At 26.0% G+C, this 24655-nt stretch overlaps 1 protein-coding gene across 1 annotated transcript in view; it reads right to left on the bottom strand.

The window, feature by feature from the left end:
* ab (BTB/POZ-zinc finger protein abrupt) overlaps positions 1–24655 on the bottom strand; it is a 243373-nt gene that overhangs the window by 88565 nt on the left and 130153 nt on the right. The window contains 4 exon segments of the mRNA XM_075296084.1: positions 4108–4327; positions 5286–5555; positions 5667–6219; positions 7726–8827. Coding sequence (XP_075152199.1) covers positions 4108–4327; positions 5286–5555; positions 5667–6219; positions 7726–8231 — 1549 coding nt within the window. The 5' untranslated portion in view covers positions 8232–8827.

Raw genomic sequence — 24655 nt, 5'->3', positions numbered from 1 at the left:
TTGTGCTCAACATTTTATTTATTTATTTATATATTTACAATCATAATGAATTATGAAAATAAACAGGTAATATAGGTGCTAACAACATAGGTTTTCGACCTGAATGCTCAAAATTTTGTCTTTGCCCAATTGTATATTCCCCGACATCTTTCTCACTTCCACGAGATTTTTTAGTTCTTAGCACCTTTTTCTGTAATACAAACATTGTAGAAGAATTTATTCAATTTTATGATTTTTTTTTTTATTTTAATTTTACCTTTTGTCGGACGGGGATTCGAACAGCGGACCACACAGTTTGTAAGGATCAAAGAAGTAGCTGATCAATTGCCCAAGGAAAAATAAAATGTTAATTTTGGAATAACAAGCAACAACCACCAACTTAATACAATATCGCTCCCTGTTAAATAGCGCTCCAAGCTACTAAACACATATATGTTTATAGGCTATTTCTAAATTAATATATGTTTGCATCCAAGCATATTATATTTACAAACATTTTATGTCCCAAACATAATATGTTCTAACATATTAACATATATGTCCCAAACATGTTATGCTAGTTTATGAACATTATATGCTTGCACTCAAAAATATTGTGTTTAAAAATTTGTGTTCCAAACATATAATGTTTATAGCCAAACATATGAAAAACAGTCTTTTTCATCCGTGTGAATATTAATTTCTGGATTATTTTGATCTTACAGTAGGTACAAGATAAAAATATAAAGAGTAACAAAGGTCATCAGCTTATGAATATTTTGTGAGTATGAGTATTATGGCTCTTGAGTATTTCTTAAAATACTGATTGATAGTATGTAAAAAATTTAACGATGAAATTACTGTGTGCTAGATTTCTTCTCGGTTTGAGATCCACCTTGAAGCAAATCTAACAAATATATTAGTCTAAGGCCTATAGATATATTAGTCGTTCAGTTTATTAAAAGGAAGTAAAGATAGGCTTGATGAACGAACATTTGTGGACCTGAGTGGATTTTTCTGATTTCGGAATGTAAATCAAATTTTTCTTCCATAAAATTTCAACTATAGTCACCAACAGAATTTCAATCAAAATTTAAAATTTAAAAAAATTAAATTAAATTGTTCTCAAAGCTCAATGGCATTAATTGAACCAATTAAATTTTTTATTTCGATCACAAATTATATTTGCATACATTTATTTATATCTTCTCTAAGAATATGGGAAACTCACAAAAAAAAAAAAATAACATAAAATTAATTTAAAATTGGACCCATCAAGTTGTTCATTGATAGCATAATATTGTCATTAAAACAGAGAATATATATACAGTGAAGCCTCTAAAAGGTGGACACCCACGGTAGCCTAAATTTTGAGAGGTGTCCAGGTAACATATGAGAGGTTAATTTTAATGTGTTAATATAGCAAACGTTCCCAGACAATTGTCCATTCTTGAGAGTTGTCCGGTTTTCAGAGTGTCCAATTTTGAGAGGTTTCACTGTAGTTTGCAATATTTTATAATTAAAAAAAACGATCGTTACAATAATAAAAACTTGATTTATATCTACGAAAGCGTTACGTTGATTTAAATTTTATTAAAAAACTTTGTTGATATTACAAAGTTTTTTTCTCTCTCTCCATTTCTTTCTGGCATGCAAGATACATATTTTTTGGTAAATATTATAATTTAATCGCCTTTTACCTTTTTCTATGATATGATTGTAATTTTTTGTATTTATTTTCTTGTTTTAATTTTTAATAAAATTAAATTATAATACATATAACCATAATTTATACACATTACCATAAGGGAGTGTAACTGACTGCAATATTAATTTCCTTTCTTAAGAGAATTGTGCTCAGGAGGATGCCAAACATTTTATGTGGTCTTTGTCTCTCCCTCTCTCACTCCCTCTCAAAGACATACTCACATATTTGATCGCATTGTTTGAATTACAAATGATGCTATTGTCTTTAGTGAGAATTCGAGGGGTTTGGTTTTCATGACGATTATGAATGTTATAGGAAAAACAAATGCAATGACTATTAACATAAAGGATATTTACAATAATCTACATAAGTATAGCCTTTAAGGAAACTAAATATACACACACATTCATGTAAGTCTTCATACCTCATTTTTATCGTATGTATAAAGAGATTGTATACACGCACATGTTAATGGTCGTTAACAGGACATAAGCATAGATATTGAATGTTTATAGATGATTATAAGGACCAAAATAATATTAAGGAGCGGGTAAAAAAACAAAAAAAAAACATTACAACAATATTTGGCTTCAAGGAATAAACAAGGACAACATTGGTTGGTCATTCTTGAAATATAAAAAACAGCATGTCATCATCAATGGGATACCAAGTAACCCTCCCTAGTGGTAGAAATCAACCACCTTAAATGTTCCAGAAGGGGGAACAAAATGACCGGACTAAATGATGATGATGATGGTGATTCCAAGGACCCTCCTTAGCTTCCGTTAGCGTTACTTCTGGCTATTGTCATAAGATGTTATTACTCATAAAACGTATGGTCAGTTTAAATAGATGTGTATTGAATATTAAAAAAATACGAATCAAAAAAATAGGAATGTCCAAATGTTCAGAAATATCCTTTACCAAAATAAATCCATATATTAACAAATATTCTCATATATGTGTATAAAGAGCGAATAACACAAGTGTGTATGTGTGTGTGTGTGTGAGAGAGGACTATAATTTAATGATAAATATGACCATTTAGAGAATATTGTGTGTCATCACTTGACGCTATTTATTCGAAAAAAGAATCTTGTGTGCTTATTTCGATGATGTGTCTGCCATTGTAATGGTAGTGGTGGAGTTGTTAAACACATTCAACGAATGTCTTTGATTATCATGAAAATTACAAAAAGATGTGTTCGATATGTAATAAACATAAAAGTAATTTCGTTTTGCTTGTTCTCAAGTAGTTTCCAATGACACTTGAGCATATAAAAATATATATTATTTTCCTTTTTATTTCCTTTCTCTCTTCCCTCACCGAGAGACAGAGAGAGAAAACTCCGTAATGGTTATAGTTCAATAATAGGAAGGGATTGTTTTTTGTTGGTATTATTTTTGGTAATTGCAATTCTTTTGCTTTTGATATGGAAAGCACGTTTTTACTATAATCCCAGTAATTGCATAGTTAAAAATAATTTTTATTGGCCCCCTTTTTTTTCTTTTCACAAAAGCATGTAAATAAAGATTTTTGCCCTTTCTAAAAAACGAAGGGAATTTTCAAGATTTTTCACTTTGTTAGTTTTGACATTGAGAAAACAAAAATTCAAATTCAAATTAATAACATTTATACAAACAAAAATATAAACTATTTTTTTATATATAAAATACAATAAGGCAAGCAATTTTATTTTGTATGGTTATAAAATCTCTAATTGGTCTGGTATATGATGTATAAATTATTTAAATGTTAACTAAATAAATATGTTTAATAATTTATATAATGGCAAACAATTTCCTTAAATTTTTATGGTTTTTTCTTATTTTTGTTATTAAACCTTAGTTTAATTTTGTTTACTCACTTTAACCAATTTGTCTTAACCAATTTATCTTCTTATCCATTTGCCATTATTATTTTCTTTAATATGCTTTTTGCATCAGTTGCATATGATGATCATTTGCTATTTGTTACTACATGCTAGATATATATTCTGTTTCAATTTGATTTTGGTTTTCGAAAAAAATAAATTCCATAAAAAAATGCAAATTAAATAAAAAAATTCCAATTAGTTGGTTTTGATTATTCAATTTTTTTCAGATTCTGTGTGAATTTTTTTCCAAATTCTGCTAATTTTTTGGTATGAGTTCAAATTTTGTTTCAACATAACAACAAGAGGCAAATATATTCAATATTACGAAAAATAATTATGAGTTTTGTTTTATTGTATTTTTTTTTTTACTTTTCCAAACAAATGCTTGATATAGAGTAGTAGTAGTAGTAAGATATACGAGTATTTTGTAATAAATACGTATGTATGTAAGTTTAATACATGTATATTTGTAGAAAGATAGAGAGTAAGGAGAACGAAAATACGAATGGATTTTTTTTTTGTAATAAAAACTTTTCGACTTACCAAAATCATTAGCACCCATACCCGAGGGTCCTGGCAATAGACCGGGTATTCCCTGTAGGCCCAAAAATGCATTGGGGAAGGAATGAGACCGTTGATTGTCCATTGAGTCTAAGGTGCCTTCATTTTGTCCGTCGCCACGATCAGAGGGTTCAGTATCCGAACTATTCGAATCTTCACAAACGCTTTGACCATGTAACGAGCCCATATCATTGTGTTGTTTCTAAAAGGAAATAAATAAAATGAAAAAAAAATAAGAAAAAATATAAATAACAAATAAACCTATAGCGGATCACTAATTTATAGCCGAACTGAAATTCTTCTAAATAAATAAAATCAATTGGAGATTCAAGGCGGATTTGTATATATGACAAGATTTTTAAAATCCATTAGTTTCACTTCTACTTCTCACCATTGGACTTTGGTTAAAAAAATCCTTACCCCCCAAATACAAAAAAGTTAAAGAAAACTTGAAGCTTACTATGACACATAACTTTATTCGATAAACTGTCAATAAATTGTTTTGCATATGGGCATTAATATTAATTAATATTTATGCTACAGATATTATCAAAGAGTCACTAGAGTACTCTTTGAATGGAATTGCCAAATGTGCCAATAGCGACTTTTAAGGAGAAGGAGTCCAAATTCAACATGAGTTGATTTACTGGATATCAGTGAAATGTTTTTCTCTTAAGGCAATGTTCTCTTTAGCTTACTTTAGATGAGGTGGTAGATTTTGTTATATAACCAACACAATGTTATAGAACAAGCGGTGAATTTTTCTTACATCATTTGTAGTAATCATTTGGTAAAGAGACTCCCTCTCTCTTAGATAAGTATGTTAAGACTTACTCTCAAATGAGCTACTTGGGTTTGTGCAGAAACATAAAGAATCTGTGCTCTTTTGGTAGTGAAAGGCAGCCCATATATGTTACCGCATTTTCAAGACTCAACTTCTGAGAAATGTCACCCAAATGGCAAAAGAATCTTCTCATAATTTTCTTCTCTTTTAATATCGAATATCCGTTCCATTTTAATTCCAATTTAACAGAAAACTTATATTGGAATTAAAATGTATCTCAATTTTGTGAGATTTATTTACTCCTAAAAATGTTGCAGTGGCTCAAAGCTTGTCCCGTTTAATTAAATCATATGAAGCATTTCATTTTCATAATTACCTGTAAACCATTTGAATTCTCCAAAGCCTGGCCCAATAAGGATTCACGCATTTCACGGTCCCGATCCCGAGAAGTTTCACGGCTTCTATCACGATTACGTGTTAATGGATGTTGGCCAGCAACGGGGAAATCACGATCGATCAACAAACGTTCGGGACTAATACCATGTTGGGCACGAAACAAATCGGCACTTTTTATTCTCTTTTGTGGCGGAGGTGTCAAATGGTTATTACGATTGCTATCCGAGTCCGAAAGATCCCAATGATTGGCCTAAAGAAAGAGAAACGTAAAAACGAGAGAGAGCAAAAAAAGAAAGACCAAGAGAAATTTCATTGTATTAGAAGAGTGGTTATTTTGGCTACCAAGCCTGCAGCACTTTACTTTATTGTTATTTGATTTTCTTACGGGAGACGCTGAGGAAGCTTTCAATTCCTGTATGGCAGGTGTTTTTCCATTGTTGTTGTTATTATTATTATTATTGTTGCTACTGCTAGTGCTGCTGTTATTATTGTTGTTTGTATTGTTATTGTTGTTGTTGTTGCTGTTATTATTATTGCTGTTACTATTGGTATTGCTAATATTGATGCTAGCCGAAATTGCTGTATTTGCTGTTCCCGGATTGTTACTATTCAATAGGCTATTGAGTGGTGTACTTGTACCCAATGCCGGTGTGGTGAATGGTGAATTGGAGGTATTGCTCAATGCTTGTGTTGCTGCCGTTAGAAAATTCAATTTATTCGCACTACCCGATAGGCTATTACTGCTTAAAGCTTGACTCAGAGTTTTTGCGGCAGGATTGAGGCTTGAACTAAAGGCATTGCCACCACCGGATCCATTAACATCCGCTAAACCACGAATCTGTAGTAGATGGGCGGTTTTTAGAAATTCCGGTAAATGTTCATGGCCCACATTCACTTCACCATTGTACATAAAACTGAAATGGAAATGAATTCAAATGCAAGGGATATTCATTAAAAAATACAAAAATAAAAAAACAAGAGATAAATAAAATTAAATTATGGTAAATTATAATTATGGTAAATATTAATTATTATAATATTAAAATATTTAACGTTACACATTAAAAAAATATTAAAATTAATTTCAGTTTTTTAATTAATAAATTAATTAAAATTAAATATTTTTTAATAATTATTTAAATAAAGTTTAATAGTTTTATTTTTTAATTAATTAAATCAAATTTTAAATTTTAATTTAATTAAACTGATTTTTTATTTATAATTAATAAATTTATTTTAATTCATAAATTAATAAAAAGAATTCAATATTTTTTTAGTTAAATAAATTTAATAGTTTTATTTTTATAATCAATTAAATAAAATTTAACATTTTAATTTAATTAAACTGATTTTAGTTTGTTTAATTATTTAAATAAATTTTAATGGTTTTATCTAAATTTTATTTAACTACATTTATTAAAATTTGGATTGACTTAGGCTAATTTGAATTTATATTTAATTTAACTTAATTAAAAATGATTTGGTAGAGTTTAATGAAATTTAGTTATAAATTAATAAATTTAAACCAAATTAACTAAATTTTATAAACACAATTAAATTCAATAAAATATTATAAACTTTAATATAACATAACTATGGTTAATGCTATTTAATTTAGATTTTTTAAAATTTACTTTAATAAAACTAATTTATTTTTATTAAATTTAAAACAATTTATTTTAATTTAATTTATTTTCTTGTTTAATCCGAAATAAAAGAAAAACTATCAAAGCAGGAAAATTTAAATTAAAACTGTTGTTGATTTTTATAAAACGTTAATTCAATAGTAGTTTTATCTAATTAATTAAACTAAATTTTATTTAACTACATTTATTAAAATTTGGATTGACTTAGGCTAATTTGAATTTATATTTAATTTAACTTAATTAAAATTGATTTGGTAAAGTTTAATGAAATTTAGTTATAAATTAATAAATTTAAACCAAACTAACTAAATTCTATAAATACAATTAAATTCAATATAATATCACCAAATAATATAATTATGATTAATGCTATTTTAATAAAATTAGTTTATTTTTTATTTTATTTTCTTGTTTAATCCGAAATAAAAAAAACTATCAAAACAGGAAAATTTAAATTAAAATTGTTTTTGATTTTTATTAAAATTGATTTGGTACAGTTTAATGACATTTAGTTATAAATTAAAAAATTTAAACCAAATTAACTAAATTTTATAAACACAATTAAATTCAATATAATATTACAAAATTTAATATAATTATGGTTAATGCTATTTAATTTAATTTTATTTTTTTTAATTTAGTTTTATAAAACTATTTTTTTTAATAAATTTAAAACGATTTATTTTAATTTTATTTATTTTCTTGTTTAATTCGAAAAGGATAATTTAAATTAATTTTTTTTTTTTAACTTTATAAAACTTTAATTCAACTAACCTTAATAAATTTTCTACATCATCTGCCGGTACATCTCTCAATATCACTATGGGATGTTCACATGGATTGGCCTTCAACAATTTACGGAAATATGGACTACATGCACTCAATACCACTTTATGGGCGGTAAATGAACGCTCATCACAAGCCAAGGTAACATCAACGAAATCCTCTTCATCTCTTAAATGACGAAATGAACTCAACATTGAAGTCTGATAGTCATTCCATTTCAAGGCATATTGTTGTTGTTGCTGCTGCTGCATTTGCTGTTGCAATTGTTGCTGATGCAATTGCTGTGTTGCACTCAATATGGATGCGGTCTGTTGTTGTAATTGTTGGGCTGCTGCGGCAGCTAATTGCTGTTGTTCCATCACCGATGATGGTGCTGGCGATGTGGCTAATGTTGTATTGGCTGTTGAGGCTGTTGTGGCAGGCGGCAATGGTTCCATTTTGACAACGCCTGCGTTATTGTTCTCTGCTGTTTGTAGCTGTGTTGATTCAGTCATTTGCGTAATGTTTGATTTATAGACGAGAAAACGGTTTTCAGTTTCCCAGTTCTTGGTGCTGTTGTTGTTGTTTTTGTATACTTGTATTTTTGTTGTTTTTGTCACACAAAAGAATCCTTTTTCCTATTTTTTTTTGCTTAGTCAAAAGGGATGGGGAATCTTTTGTGTGATTGTTGGACAATCAGTAAATGAAGGCTCAGAAATGGAAGATTTACGAACTCTATATGGATTTGATTTGTTTTTCCCCTTTTGAAATTTAGTTATTTGCCTTTAGAAATAGTTAATAGTTTTTGATGTCCATATGCAAAGTTAGCCATTAATTTGCCTTTTATTGGAAATTTTACACAAAAGAAATATAAAGGATTTCTAAAGTTTCATATTTTTATTTGAGGACTTTTATAGATTTTTTGTTCTATGTTTTTGCAAAACAGTTATTTCCTCTTTGAATATGTTAGTTAAGTTCGCTTTCTTTTATTTGTTTTATTCCCCGAACAATAGTTGTGAGTATTTTAGTTGAAGAAGTTTTTTTTTGCTCTACCTCTTTCTCGGTTTTTTAATATATTTTAAATATTAGATTTCAATAAGTGGACGGAATTCTGTAAAGAAAAAAAAGAAAAAATTAATAAAATAATTTTATATATTTTAAAGCATAATTTTGTATTATAAGAAAGGCATATTTTAAATGTATATAAACAAATATAAATATATGATACTGAAATACTCAGGAATATTTAGTTTTTATTTTTAACTTCAATCTGTAGTAAATTTGGACTATATTCGATAAATTATTTCTAATTAATCAATTGTAAAAATTATATAAATAATTTTATAATTGGATCAATTAATTGTTTAACTAACTTTGGTAACTGATATTATCGTTTCCATGATTGAATTTCAGTTAATATTTAATTAGAGAAATTAGTTTCGTTAATGATAACAGAAAAAAATATTTTTGAAAAATTATGGTTTACTTGATATAAAGAAAAAAAAAATATATTACAAGGATGATAATTTCCTTTAATAGTACGAAATGTTTCGTATCATCAATTTCTATAAAAAAAATTGTTAAAATATGAGAATGTTAAACAGTGCATAGGTATTACCAATCTGAGTGGAATTCTAAGATGCAATACACACAAAAAACATTATCAACATTTTTCGAATTAAAATTTGAATTGAATTAAAAAAAGGACTCATTTAAAAACTTAATTGATTTAATAATTTGTTTAATTAAGACGAAAAAATGGTATAATTAACTTTTTCAATGAATTGTTTTTTTACCACTTCATTTTTTAATTGATGTTGGTGAATGATACTAGCATTTCTGTGTTTGAGCAAACTTCAATTAAAAATTAATTGGATCAATTAAAATCATGAAGGCAAAAATATTTCAGATAAAGTTTTAACAAATATTCGCTTTTTCGCATAAAATATCATATTAGTGAAGCGCATACCTGTGCCTCCTAAAAGTATGCAATGAAAAATTTTCCAATTAAAATCTTAATTGAGTTTTACAAAATATTCAATTAAAAATTTAATTGAATCAACAAATTTTTTAATTGAAATAAAAATCAATCACACAAATTAATAGTATCAATTAATTTTTTAATTGAGTGTCAATTAATTTTTTAATTGATACTATCATTTCTGTGATTGAAGACATTTCAATTAAAAAATTAATTGGATCAATGAATTTCGTGATTGAATCAGAAAAATATTTTTTGTGTATAGGCAGTGTGCAGGTATTTTTCTGGCTCTTGTCCCCAAATTACGATGTTTTCGTCCCCAAAAATCTCCAATTTAAACACAAATTCCTTAAAAAAATCCCCAATACATTTTGACAAGTTTTTTTTTTGAAAAAAATGGTTATATTTTTTTTTTAAGGCTCTGCTGTAGGAAATCAGAAATAATTTAAAAAATTAAAATTTTATCAACTACAGCAAACTGCAATAAGATCAAGATTTCGAACCACAACACCAAGATACTGGTGATATGAAAATGGGAGTTCGGCCACCTTGTATTTATTTAACGAAAATTTATTTCGAAATATACAAATAGTAAAATTGGGTGTTAGACACCTTGCCAAAGTTGATAGAATTCTACCAGAAATGGTAGATTTTTTTTATTGTTTGGTAGATTGATAGAATTTTTGATGTTTTGGTAGATTTTGCAAAGATATACTTTATTTTATTTCATTCATTTCATATAGAAATAAAATTTTGACAAAATTTTGTAAAGAAATATAATTTTGACAAAACTTTCTATAGAAATAAAATTTTGACAAATTTTTTTATAGAAATAAAATTTTCTATAGAAGTTAAAGTTTGATAAAACTTTTTAAAGAAATAAAATTTTGAAAAAATTTTCTATAGAAATTAAATTTTGATAAAATTTTTACAAAATTTTCTACAGAAATAAAATTTTAGCAAATGTTCTATAGAAATAAAATGTTGACACAATTTTCTATAGAAATCAAATTTTGACAAAATTTTCTATAAAAATAGAATTTTGACAAAATTTTCTATAGAAATGAAATTTTGATAAAATTTTCTATAGAAATAAAATTTTGACAAAATTTAATATATGGAAATAAAATTTTGACAAAATTTTCTACAGAAAAAAAAATGTTGACAAAAGTGTGTATAGAAATAGAATTTTGACAAAATTTTCAATAGAAATGAAATTTTGATAAAATCTTCTATAGAAAAAAATGTTGACAAAAGTGTGTATAGAAATAGAATTTTGACAAAATTTTCTATAGAAATGAAATTTTGATAAAATTTTTTATAGAAATAAAATTTTGAAAAAATTTTCTATAGAAATTAAATTTTGACAAAATTTTCTATAGAAATAAAATTTTGACAAAATTTTCTATAGAAATAAAATGTTGACACAATTTTCTATAGAAATGAAATTTTGACAAAATTTTCTATAAAAATAGAATTTTGACAAAATTTTCTATAGAAATGAAATTTTGACAAAATAATATATGAAAATAAAATTTTGACAAAATTTTCTATAGAAAAAAAAAATGTTGACAAAAGTGTGTATAGAAATAGAATTTTGACCAAATTTTCTATAGAAATGAAATTTTGACAAAATTTTCTATAGAAAAAAATGTTGACAAAAGTGGGTATAGAAATAGAATTTTGACAAAATTTTCTATAGAAATTAAATTTTGATAAAATTTTTTATAGAAATAAAATTTTGAAAAAACTTTCTACAGAAATTAAATTTTGACAAAATTTTCTACAGAAATAAAATTTTAGCAAAATGCTCTATAGAAATAAAATTTTGACACAATTTTCTATAGAAATGAAATTTTGACAAAATTTTCTATAAAAATAGAATTTTGACAAAATTTTCTATAGAAATGAAATTTTTATAAAATCTTCTATAGAAATAAAATTTTGACAAAATAATATATGGAAATAAAATTTTGACAAAATTTTCTATAAAAAATATTGACAAAATTGTCTATAGAAATAGAATTTTGACCAAATTTTTAATAGAAATGAAATTTTGATAAAATTTTCTATAGAAATAAAATTTTGACAAAATTGTCTTTAAAAAAAATGTTGACAAAATTGTCTATAGAAATAGAATTTTGACAAAATATATACGTTATTTCGTCAAAATTCTTTTTCTATAGACAATTTTGTCAACATTTTTTTTCTAAAGACAATTTTGTCAAAATTTTATTTCTATAGAAAATTTTATCAAAATGTCAAATTTTAGAATTAAAAATTGATTAAAAAAGATTAAACTTATTTCTCGAAAATATCCCCACAAAAATCCCCAAATTTACGGAAATTTCCCACCAAATCCCCAACTCAGAAATTTCGTCCCCATTCACGAAAAAATATCCCCATTTTGGGGGAAATCCCTAGTAATGGCAACACTAATCGTAGGTAAAAAGAGGTGACACCCATTAATTATTACTTTCACTAATTAATTGTTAGTGAAATTCTTCTTATGTAAATGTAGATCTACATTGATTCGCAATTCTATATGAAAAACTTTTATAAAACTTAATTTTTATTTTTATTAAAGATGAAAATTTTTTTAGAAATAAGTGTGCACCTTCTTATAAAGGTATGTACCTCTAGTTTTGCAATGGATTTCTTATGGGAGCAAAATGTAAATTATCGATAACAGCGTCTCACGGAATTTTTGTTAGCAAATAAGGCAATCTATTTCTTACGGGTAGCGGAGATTTCGTTAGTCCAGCTAATATTTCATGCTAATTATTCTAGTAAACATATTACGAAAAGATCAAGGTTCTAATACCCTGTAAAATATAAAATCCTACTAAATTTTGTTAAAATTCTATTTAAATTTTTGTAATATTAGAAGCGTGTATTAATTGAGTGTTTGAGACCGGTACCAAGCATCTTTTCAATATGAAATTGATTTAATTTTGTTGAACACCCTAATTCCCTACCAGCATTTGAATAAATTTCCCTTTATGGGGCTTTTCAAAAATAACTCAAATTTCATTAAATTATCTAAGATCAATTTCAGACATTTTCTCCATTTATAATTACTCTTAGCTCAAAATAAAAAAAAAAGTTAACTGTCAAACATTTAAAATTAAACTACAATAAAATTCTTGGTTAAATTAAAATGCATCAAAAGTCAATTAATCTTCGATGACCTTAATAAAACAAAAAGTCAACTGCAATATAATAGACTGTCCATCCAATGGTCAAGATGATCCAATATAGACAAGAGGCAGTACGCATGTTCTATGGATATTTAATTTCAAAATAGACGCCAAATCCAGGTATTTTCCTATACAGTTTTCTTATTTATGGGAATGGTGGGGGATAAAACATGACATTAAACCATGCAATCCATAGCGGAATGAGGTCAATAAATGAAGGTATTTCAAATCAAATTGTCAGTGATCTTGATGAGGCCAAAAAAAAGACCTCTCTCAAACTAATTACAACGTTTAGAAAAACATCAAGAATGTGTGGTGTCCAATTTATTTCCAAACATAGAAGAAAAGAACACGCTAGCCTTGGGGCTAGCACAAATAGCTACCATTTCAAAAGAAGAAATTCTTATGCCGCCTCAAATTCAAAAGGCTAACCTGCAGCAGCACCATCACCATCGTGCCAGATGACAACAAGTGCTTCGAAGATGAATGGGTTTATAAATATTTTGATACTTCTGCCTTTCTTCTGCCAGGGAAGAGAGTGTAACAAAGCTGGGTTTAGATCATCGCTCATAATCACGTAAAACAAAAATAGATTGTAATCTTTGTAATTTTTTCTCCTATAAGGGTTACCTCCAGCACCTGAGTATGGAGGATCACCACCTTTATCAAGAGGCTGTTGCTTTGGCTGCCGTTCATTTTTTGATAAATTAACACACATCAATAATGACAGCCAAGTAGTTGGTAGGTAAACCACCTTGGTTGTTTTTTTTTTAGTCAAATTTTCGATAGGATGCTTGGGGAAAGAATGTGAAGAAGCCTCCCGAAACTACACACTTCATTACATGATGATAATGATGATGAGTAAGTACAATATTAGAAATGGATAAACTATAGATGATGTGTGGCAATGATAAGAAGGTAGTTGAATATATGATCCCTCTTTGTTTTTAGATTTGAGCCAGCTCATTTAGTCCATGATTTGTTAGATTTAATTTTTCTTGGGTACTTGATTTTTGTATGTTACTTTTGTTCGAATCCATGGTATGTTTTATTGTAATTGATTTGCGTTTAATAAACGTAATTACCAGCAGCTTTTTTTGTGTATGTTTTCATTTGTAAATACTAGTTGTTGTATACACAGAAAATACGAAATAACCAAAATTAATTTAAGTTACAAAATTATAGCAACACTAACCGAAAACATGTTTTAAGAGCAAAATGTTATTTTTGGGTGGTGACCATGTAACATGGTTTCCGCAACCATGTTATATTCTCGGAAATCACGTATCTGATTTCGGCAAGCAGGTTATATTTGACGAGAAAATAACATTTTAGTGACAAACATGTTACATGGTCACCACACAAAAATAACATTTTGCTCTTGAAACATATTCCTTCTCTGCTTGTGGTTACATGTCACCCAATTTATTTGAATTTACATTATTAGTAAAAAAAACTACTTTGAACCATTTAAATAAATTAAATTAATTTTAAAAGATATATAAATAAAATAATAAAATAAATAAAATTAATTTGTATAAAATAAATTACAAAATTGAATTAAATTGAATTAAATTAAATTAAATTAATTTAAATTAAATTAAATTAAATTAAATTAAATTAAATTAAATTAAATTAAATTAAATTAAATTAAATTAAATTAAATTAAATTAAATTAAATTAAATTAAATTAAATTAAATTAAATTAAATTAAATTAAATTAAATTAAATTAAATTAAATTAAATTAAATTAAATTAAATTAAATTAAATTAAATTAAATTAAATTAAATTAAATTAAATTAAATTAAATTAAATTAAATTAAATTAAATTAAATTAAATTAAATTAAATTAAATTAAATTAAATTAAATTAAATTAAATTAAATTAAATTAAATTAAATTAAATTAAATTAAATTAAATTAAATTAAATTAAATTAAATTAAATTAAATTAAATTAAATTAAATTAAATTAAATTAAATTAAATTAAATTAAATTAAATTAAATTAAATTAAATTAAATTAAATTAAATTAAATTAAATTAAATTAAATTAAATTAAATTAAATTAAATTAAATTAAATTAAATTAAATTAAATTAGATTAAATTAAATTAAATTAAAAAATAAAATGAAGTTAAAATTAATCAAATTATATCATATTTATAGATTCCTTGCTGGATAAATTATCCACACACCAGCTGCTTTTCCTAATGTCAATTCGCTTCCTACGATCCCTTCCTATGGCTCGAAAAAATCTTAATTTTTTCCAGTGCAACATTTACTTGGGGTAATCTAAAAAAAAAAAAAAACATAGTAACGTTCAATAACTTCACATATCCATCATTTGTTCGTTGTGGTGGGTCTTCGACATAATTAATGATTTTATTAGGGAAGTACGTTAATTTAAGAGTAATATTTATGCGGATCTCGCTGTGAACGGCAGCTAAGATAATAATCGAATGAATTTCCCCCATAAGGCAATAAGTCGAGCGTTATGTTGTAATGATAAATCACACAAACGCAAAGGCAAAATAAAATTATGAAATCAGCCACCGAAAATCTTAAAATTCAAAAGTATGTCGATATCAATAAAACTCGTAATAATGATGATGAACTCCAAACTGTATTGAAAACGAAATGAAATAGTTTTCAATTTCATAGGCCATATGTGATTTCTTTTTTAATTCAGGCATAAATAATTGTTAATTATTTTCGATAATAAAATTTGAAAATTAAAATTGAGAAATAGCTTGGGATTGATTTAATACATATGTATATCAAAGACTTTTCTTTTTAATACAATATATCATGGGAGAGCATGATAAATTCCATTTTTGACGGAAGTTCAAAGAATTATTGGATTATGGACAGTGAAGCCTTAGAAGCATCCGTTAAGAGCTAACCTATTAAAAGTTTTGATAATTATTTTTGTTTATAATTTCCTTTTTTGTTTACAGTTTCTTTATACAATAAATAGAATCTATTTATTTTATTTAGTAAATAATAATTTAAAAGTCGTAAAATGGAATAAAAATCTTTATTGAAATTTAAATTGAAGTTTGAACTATTGAAAATTAAAGTTTTAGTACAAATATAATTAAATTCATTATCTTCAAAAGTAATTGCCATAATTCTTTAATGTACACAATTGTTATTTATGCCCAATAATTTTTTAAATAAATTGTTAAATTTTTAGTTTTAGTTTATTAATGATTTAATTGTTTTTTTTTTTCAAAATTTTTGTTTGTATTTTTATTATCATTGTTATTATTTTTACTTTTAGAAACTTAGTAGTTTACATTAACGGTCTCATTACATTTTTTTAAGGTAAAATTGATTTGTCAGTAGGATATAGAGATACGTTATAGATATCATATTTATTTAATTTTTAATTATTATTATTAGTGTTTAAGAAATATTTGAAGTTTAACCAATAATATATTTTGTAACGAATAGGGCCTCTATGAGGCTATATTACTAATAAAGTTGAAATAAATAAATTAAATTATAAATAATAATAATTAAACATAAATTAAATTAATTTATTATTTTTATTTATTTAATTTTATTTATATGTTTATAATTAAAATTATTTGTTAATTAGTACTGTAAAATTCTACTACAATAAATAAAATCAAATTATTTAAAACTTTTTTCATGACATGAAAATTTTGCTATACTAAGTTTCATTTTGAGCGGCTTTTATGTCATATTTTTTGTATACTCAACTATTTTTTGCAAAAATTTTATTCCTATTCCTTATGCCAACATGATAATTTTATTATGGAAAATGCATTTTATGAGACTTCTAACAATGTCCACCGATAACTGGATTATTGAGAAATGTAACGTAATATGCAAAAAGAATTATTGAAATTCCCAATTGCATGACAATTTTCTTAAGTTTATAACTCGGAGATAAAAGAAAACTTTTTGACGGCAATAAAATTTAAGCACCTTCTCCATAAAACTGCAATATTTGCAAATGCAAATCAATAAATGATGAAGTAAAAAGCTTCTTAAAAATCGCTGTTTTTTTGCAAAAAAAAAAACTATTAAATAAAAATTAAATAGCCCCTGACGAAAAAATACAGAAAATGCTTCGATTACGCCAACATTAATTTTGGCAAATATCCCACTTTATGCTAATGGCATATAATTGAACATTTTATATTCGAAAAAAAATGCTGGAAGAAAAAAACCTTATTACATTAATAAGACTCTAATGTCAAATTTCCTGGGTTTTTATCGGTCGCTATTTGTAAGATGCCTTCTGTGACATCTTCTTTGTGCCTATTCTCTTTGCATACATATTTCAATTTCAATTACAATTCAGGGTACAAAACCTATTTGCTATTTAATAACATTGACGATGACAATGAGCCTCCTCGAGAAGAATTCAGCAGCTTCTAGTGTATAAATAGGCGACCTGTAGTCAAGCTTTTGAAGCATTTACATAAATCATTAATACAATTAGCTATGGACTAATTACTTCAAATTATTCAATTTATTATGGTAGGAAATCTATTAGAACAATTGAGAGGCGATGGACGATGGATGTGTGTCAGTAAATTGCCAATGGTTCAGGGAGAGGGGAACAACAACAAGAAAAACTGAATGGGGGAGTGATGTTGGTGTGTTTATCGAAATAAATAGTGGAAGAAATTTGGTTATAAAAATGTTTATTTAATTTTTAAGTTTAAGTTTTTCTATATAATTAAATCATACACTACTCACTAGTTTTTAAGGAGATATAGACATAAAATAAAAAAATAAATTATTTCCAATGCCTCCGACATTTTTTTGCTTGACCAAACATTCCATTGTAGGAGTTTTGTCCTTAGATTTAGGTAATTTGTCTTAAAGGGCATATTTACATAAAAAACTTTTGATCTAAGGTCAACTTGGTTTTGGTAAATTCTTCAATATTAATTCAATCATCTTTTAATTGTGTGATTTCTTGTAGTTCTACTACATTTTATTTAATAATATTATATACAGTATGCATAAGGTCAATCTTGTTGTACTGATATGAAAATAAAGTATCAATCAATAAAGAAAAAAATAATAAAAAAAGCTAAAAAGACATTCCAAAATAGGAGACATCTTCCAACTAACGTTAAGACAAATTCTTTTTTTTTCAGTGTACTTTTTTAACATTTGACAAATTTTTAAACTATTTCTTACTAACGTTAAGACAAAATCTTTTTTGGCAGTGTTTTTTTAACATTTAACAAATTTCATCCAAAAATCCTTTAAACCTTAAGTTACCCTTTATATTTTTTCCATTCAAATCTTTTTAAAATTAGTCTATTTCGTTTTGTTTGTTATTGTTGGTTTACTCTTCAATCATTATTTTTGTTTTTGATTTCAGCTTAAAACCATGCATTGACTAAACTACAAGTGTAGCTTAACCAACAGAAAACAAATTATAATTAAACATATTATAAAAAATATTTCAATGTTCATTAAATCCAAAATCACAATCTAAATCCTCATATCTCAATTCGCTCCGTTTTATCAGTCTGTACTCAATTCTTTTCGTCTTAAGCATATTTTTCTTTTTTTTTTTGGCGAAACAAATTTGTGGGGATTTCCATTTTTTTCTGGTGCTTTTGCCATATAACAATCTTGCAAATTGTTTTAAGTTTAACATAAACATTTACCACACATTTATTTTACGATTATTTCAGCGCGTATTTATTTTTATTATGTCGCTAAGATATTAAGACATAAACAACAATAGCAACAACAACAACAACCAACTACATAAACAAATGGCAAAAAACAAAGTGAAGAGAAATATTTATAAATACATTCGCATACAAACGCCTCACCCCTCAGGGTTCTTGTTCACATCACGAGGAGAAGAAGGAAGGGTATGACGAAGAAAATTATGAATAGACTAAGACCTTTAGAGGGATATCCTCTGAGTACTTGAACTTGTCAGATTTTTCTGTATGCCTGGTATATTCGTCTGTTGTTTTCGTGTGTGTTTATTGTTTCATCATCATAAGAAGAAGAACAACAACGACGACAAAGCCAAGCACACCAACAGCAAATAACGATCCCTTAACCAAACAAATTTGGCTCATAAAGTATCACAAAAAGGCAACAACCAAGGCTATGTCAGCTTGAAAAGACGTTTGAAAATTTGGCAAAAGCGTAACAAATGCTCACATAAAGGGTGGCCCTTATTTTTTCGTTGTTGTTGTTGGTAGCTCATCATAAACTTGAGTAAAATATCAATTTACAAAATATACACTTACTATCACGCACATTTCCATTGACATATTGATACTCTTCCCATTGGTATATATTACAAATCTTATATACTCTTCACATACGAGTGTGCTTAGTATAAAGGCGAAAAACAAATTGTAAACGCTTCATAATCAAATAAATATTATATTGATTATTATTGTTATGGAAATTTGTCTACCAAATAACTTGAAGAAGTCCTTTTCCTAAGAAAAAACAAAAAAAGATGATCACATAACAATTGATGAAATCATTATAGGGATTTGAGTGAAAGAGAATTTATATAAAAGAAAAAAGTATTGCATAGTTTTAGGCTACATTAGATAATTGGAGATCATGATTAGCGACGAATGTAAACTTGGGCAATTGATGTCGAACTAACTTGGAAATTAAATTAAGCTAAATTTTTTAAAATTTATAAAGCCACATACCACAAAGAATAATAATAATAATTAAATGTTTATAAGATCTAAAATGCGTACTGTAATAATGACATACTTAGTTTATTTCTTTCAACTTAGTTTCATTCAATTTAACTTCATGTAATTAATTTACATTTAGATTGGTTTAAAAGTTTAATTAATTTTATCACCCTGATACCTGATACCACAAAGAATAATAATAATAATAATAATAATAATAATAATAATAATAATAATAATAATAATAATAATAATAATAATAATAATAATAATAATAATAATAATAATAATAATTAAATGTTTATAAGATCTAAAATGCGTACTGTAATAATGACATATTTAATTTATTTATTTCAACTTAATTTCATTAAATTTAACTTCATGTAATTAATTTACATTTAGATTAGTTTAAAAGTTTAATTAATTTTTATCACCCTGACACGTTTGATTTTAGTTTTATATTTTACTTTATTCAACTTTATTTATATTTACTTCAAAAAAATTTAATTCAATTTCATTCGAATTTTAAATTTAAATTTTAGTTAAAAATTTATGTAGTCTAATTTAATTTTAAAATTTTCTTTACCAAATTTAAACTATTTTTAATTTGAACTAAACTACTATACTTAAATTATTTTAATTTATTTCAAATAAATTTCAAATATTTTTAATTTGAACGATACTCCCATTATTAAATTATTTAAAATTAATTTAAATAAATTAAATTTAATCTAATTTAATTTGTCTAATTATACAATTATTTTTCGAGCTTCATGGACAGATATAGATTAAGGAACATGGTTAATAGAGCCATTGAAAAGAAAACGCCAGATACCAATCTATACACGCCTGGACTGTACATGTTTCGGTTCGGGCGAATGAACCTTTAATTTAATTTAATATGATATTTCTATTTTATTCCAATATATTCACACAATTTTTTTTCTGATTCAATCACGAAATTAATTGATCCAATTAATTTTTTAATTGAAATGTCTTCGATCACAGAAATGATAAATGATCAATTGAAAAATTAATTGATACTATTCATTTTTGTGATTGATTTTTGTTTCAATTAAAAAATTTGTTGAATCAATTAAATTTTTATTTAAATATTTTTTTAAACTCAATTAAGATTTTAATTGGAAAATTTTTCGTGTAATTTTTTTTCTGTGTTGCAATGCCATTGAATCAAGATGAATTCATTTTTGATCGCATTAAATTAAATTTAAATTTATTTAGCTTAATTTATCTGATTCAATTTAATGTTGTTTTGTCTGTTATAACATATCTCGAAAATTCACATTAATTAAATTTTAATTAATTAATTAAAATTATTTTAAATTTATTTTTATGTAATATCCTCTACATACTTTAATTTAATTTCAAAATTTTAATTTTTCTTTATTTTAATTTAGTTTAGTTAAAAAAAATAATTTAATTTAAAATATTTTTAATTTGAACTAAACACCTATTTTGAAATAATTTTAATTTAATTTAAATTTAATATAGTTAAAATAACTTAATTAATTTATTTCAATATGTTAATTCTGTTTTATTTCAATATATTGTAATATCCATTGAATCAATATGAATTCATGTGTCTCAAATTAAATTAAAATTAAATTATAATTTAAGCTAATTTATCTCATTCAGTTTAATGTACTTGTGCCTGTCATATCTCTAAAATTACTTTAAAATTAAGGTATCATTATATTCAACTATAATTCACAATTTTATGATATCTAACTAAGGTGAAAGTCTACGATTTTGTAACCTAAATAAAATCCATTTTTATTGAAATTACGCAGCGAATAACATATCTTGAAATTAAGACCTATTTTAATTGGTATTGAATAATTAAAACGACTTGAATCACATCAATATGTAAGTGTGTATGTCTATATACATTTGTGTGTGGGGGATTTTGATGGTACATTGTGAAATATACATACATATATTTAATTGCGTTTTTTTTTCATTTTCTCTTATAGAAAATCGATCGTAACTTCCAAAATGCGTTGGATGGATGATTTTAGTTTTATATGATAACCCGTTCTTTAAAATATTTTGTACAAAAGGTATCAGCCTCTTACCTTAGAGAGTGATAACTTCAAATGTCTTCAGTATTGGTTTGATTGACGTCATCTTTGGTTTTAATTTTCTTTGCTTTGGTTTATTATTATATTTTTGGGGGATTTATTATGGAGGGGGGCTATTAAAACAATTTTTTTCTATCTTTCTACTACTATTGTTTAAAGTTGACATAAAGGCATAAAAAAGCAACAACAACTACAACAGCAGTAAAGTCATGGAAAGATTTTAAAGGTTTGTAATAAACCAGTGAGAGAAAACAAAACGTTAAAACGAAACAACATTTCTATGGTCAATTTTATTACATACTTACACGCACACACACACTCACGAACATGTAGGTTTGTAGTTAACTTTAGTTAAGAAACTATAAAAAAATATCTCTTACTGCAGACAAAACGAAGATCTTCTAGGGTATTCTATACAAGCACTCGCCAAACACCTTACATCAGGCTAAGCAACGTAAGTAAATACTCTTTGTAAAGATCTCTTAGAAGAGTATCTGCTAGACAATACTTACTTAAGTACGAATACGCACTCTTGATTTCATACATGTTAGCTCTCTCTCTCCCTCTCTTTCTCTCTGTTTGGGATATAATGTGTGTAGCTCACTCATTCCCTCTTACATTTGCAATCAAATCAAATAATATATGGAATAATATCAAAAAAAATTTGTATTTTTTTTAAATGTAGTTTACACATTGATTGTGTGCGTATATAATACACATTGAGGCATACCTATGTATTTGTATACATAATAATATTTAAGTGTTTTTGTTATTTTGTTCAACGTCATTTGTTGTCTTTTTATTTTCCATTTTTAATCTCTCTTATTGGCCAACTACTCGGTTGTACATTGGTGTAGTTGTTTTTGGTATTTAATGTGCGTATAGTTTTCATTGGTTAATACAGAGTTGTTTGTGTATATTGAAGCCGACCACCGACCGACCGACCGAGAATAGGTTGGGGAGTGGGTTAGCGATTGAATGTTTGTGTGTACTGAATATTATGGTCGTGTCGTGTAGTTGCTAGCGTTGTTTGATATGATTGTTGGTGTTGTTGTTGTCATTGTCGTTGCAGGTATTTGTTTTTAACCCTGGACAGTCATCCTTCGTCAAAATGACGACTCGTAATTTCATTTTTGATTTAAAATGCATTTTGGTCGATTAGGAAATGATAAATTTAAATTATACTAATTCAACCATTTTATGAATTTTTGTCTTAAACTAATTAAAAACAAATTGAATAAGGAAATAAACTCAATTTTGGTTCTCATATTTGCTGACGATGCAAATTATAGCGTCGTGAAATAAGCCGTAGTCAAAATGACGAAGGATGACGTTAGTGTACAAAAGATAAGGATGACTTTCCAGGGTTAATGTGTAGTTTATTGCTCGAGCTATGTTATTTATATACAATACACCTAGTAAGTAATACATACATACATATGTATAAGTATATGGCATGTAAGTGTTGTTACTGTATTTTAATTAGTATTTGATGAATTTTTGAAATTCAATTGTTCAATGATTTGTCGATTTTTTTGGGGGTCTCAATTTCGGAGGGTTATTACAATTATTTGTAACATATGCAAACCTTACATCCATGAAAATCGTTCTCTATCTCACTCATTATTGTGTCATACCTCTCTGCCTAAATCATGTAAATTTGAATACCGTTAGATTCATAGATACGCCCCTAATGATGACAAATTCTCTTATTTTGTCTTAAATAATGGCAATAACTCAACTCATTTGTGAGTCAGTGTGTGTGTGCATGTGTATTATCTTAAATTTCAATAACCATCCCCGCAAGATCGCAAAACTCTTTATTGTGTTATTGTTAGTAGCTTGAGTATTTATGTGTTACCAAAAAATTTGAATTTTTTTTCGAATATTTTGTAGTTTTTATTTGGTGGTTATTATCATAAAATGAATGTCAATGGGGGAAAAAAATATCCAAAATCAATTTTGTTTCTATTCAAATGATCCACTATAGAAAAGAAACTGTAAGATGTGGAAAAAGGTTAATACCGGTCAAAAGATAGTAAGATGTCTCATCATTTTAATACAATGATGTCTACTGAACAAAATTACCAGAGATATGGTATTTTAAAAAGATGTCGATTTATTGATGTCACATTTGATAAAAAGAGACTGTCAAAAAATTACCTCAAAATATAGATTTTCAAATAAAGATTTGAATTGAATTTTGACAAAAAGGTGCACTCCTCTCTTTCTCTTCTGATAGTATTCATGCTAACCATTTTAATTTTTGTCTCTAGTCAAGATAATTTTCACTTAAAGGAAATCATGGTGCAATGGACTGAATGGTTTAAATGAGCCTGAAAAATTGGCCTGCCACCATACCTAACCCAACCTACTTGTAATGGTTAAATGGAAGGATTTCATGACTATTATGTTAATCGAACATTTCATAAAATTATTTAAGTTTTTCATTGTCCCTTTACCAATGAATAACTTCATTGGATTCATTTTTAAATTACAATTCTAGTTATGTGTGTAAATAATCCATTATGTGGGTCTCTTCAAAATATTTTTTATATTTATAAAATTTCAGTTAAATAAGTATAAGGCACGATATCATCAGTTAGCCAACTGAATAGCAAAAAAAAACTTATTTAACCTCACAAAAATTTACTATTTCTTACCATGGTTAATTCAAATATTTTTTTATGGAATAAATATCTTATGGAGGTTATTTACTAACACCATATTGGCTTTCACCAAATGATATCAAAAAAAAAGCATCCCAAAAAAACTATGGCTGTTACTGTACCCAATTTTATTCTCCTTTCATTTAAAGACATATTAATTGCACCTATCATTTCTCGTTTCTTTCCAAGTTTAAAAATTCTTTTCTATTGTAAAGTGTTTTAGTTTTGTTTTTATACCTATGGATCGATGATGATACCCCCATCCCTAAAGAAATTGGTGTCTATGTGTGTGGGTTTTAAAATTT

Source organism: Haematobia irritans, chromosome 2, assembly GCF_050003625.1.
Source record: "Haematobia irritans isolate KBUSLIRL chromosome 2, ASM5000362v1, whole genome shotgun sequence".
In the NCBI taxonomy this organism is placed as follows: Eukaryota; Metazoa; Arthropoda; class Insecta; order Diptera; family Muscidae; genus Haematobia; species Haematobia irritans.
Note: the sequence above shows the minus strand (reverse complement) of the source record. Positions and strands in the feature narration are given on the sequence as shown.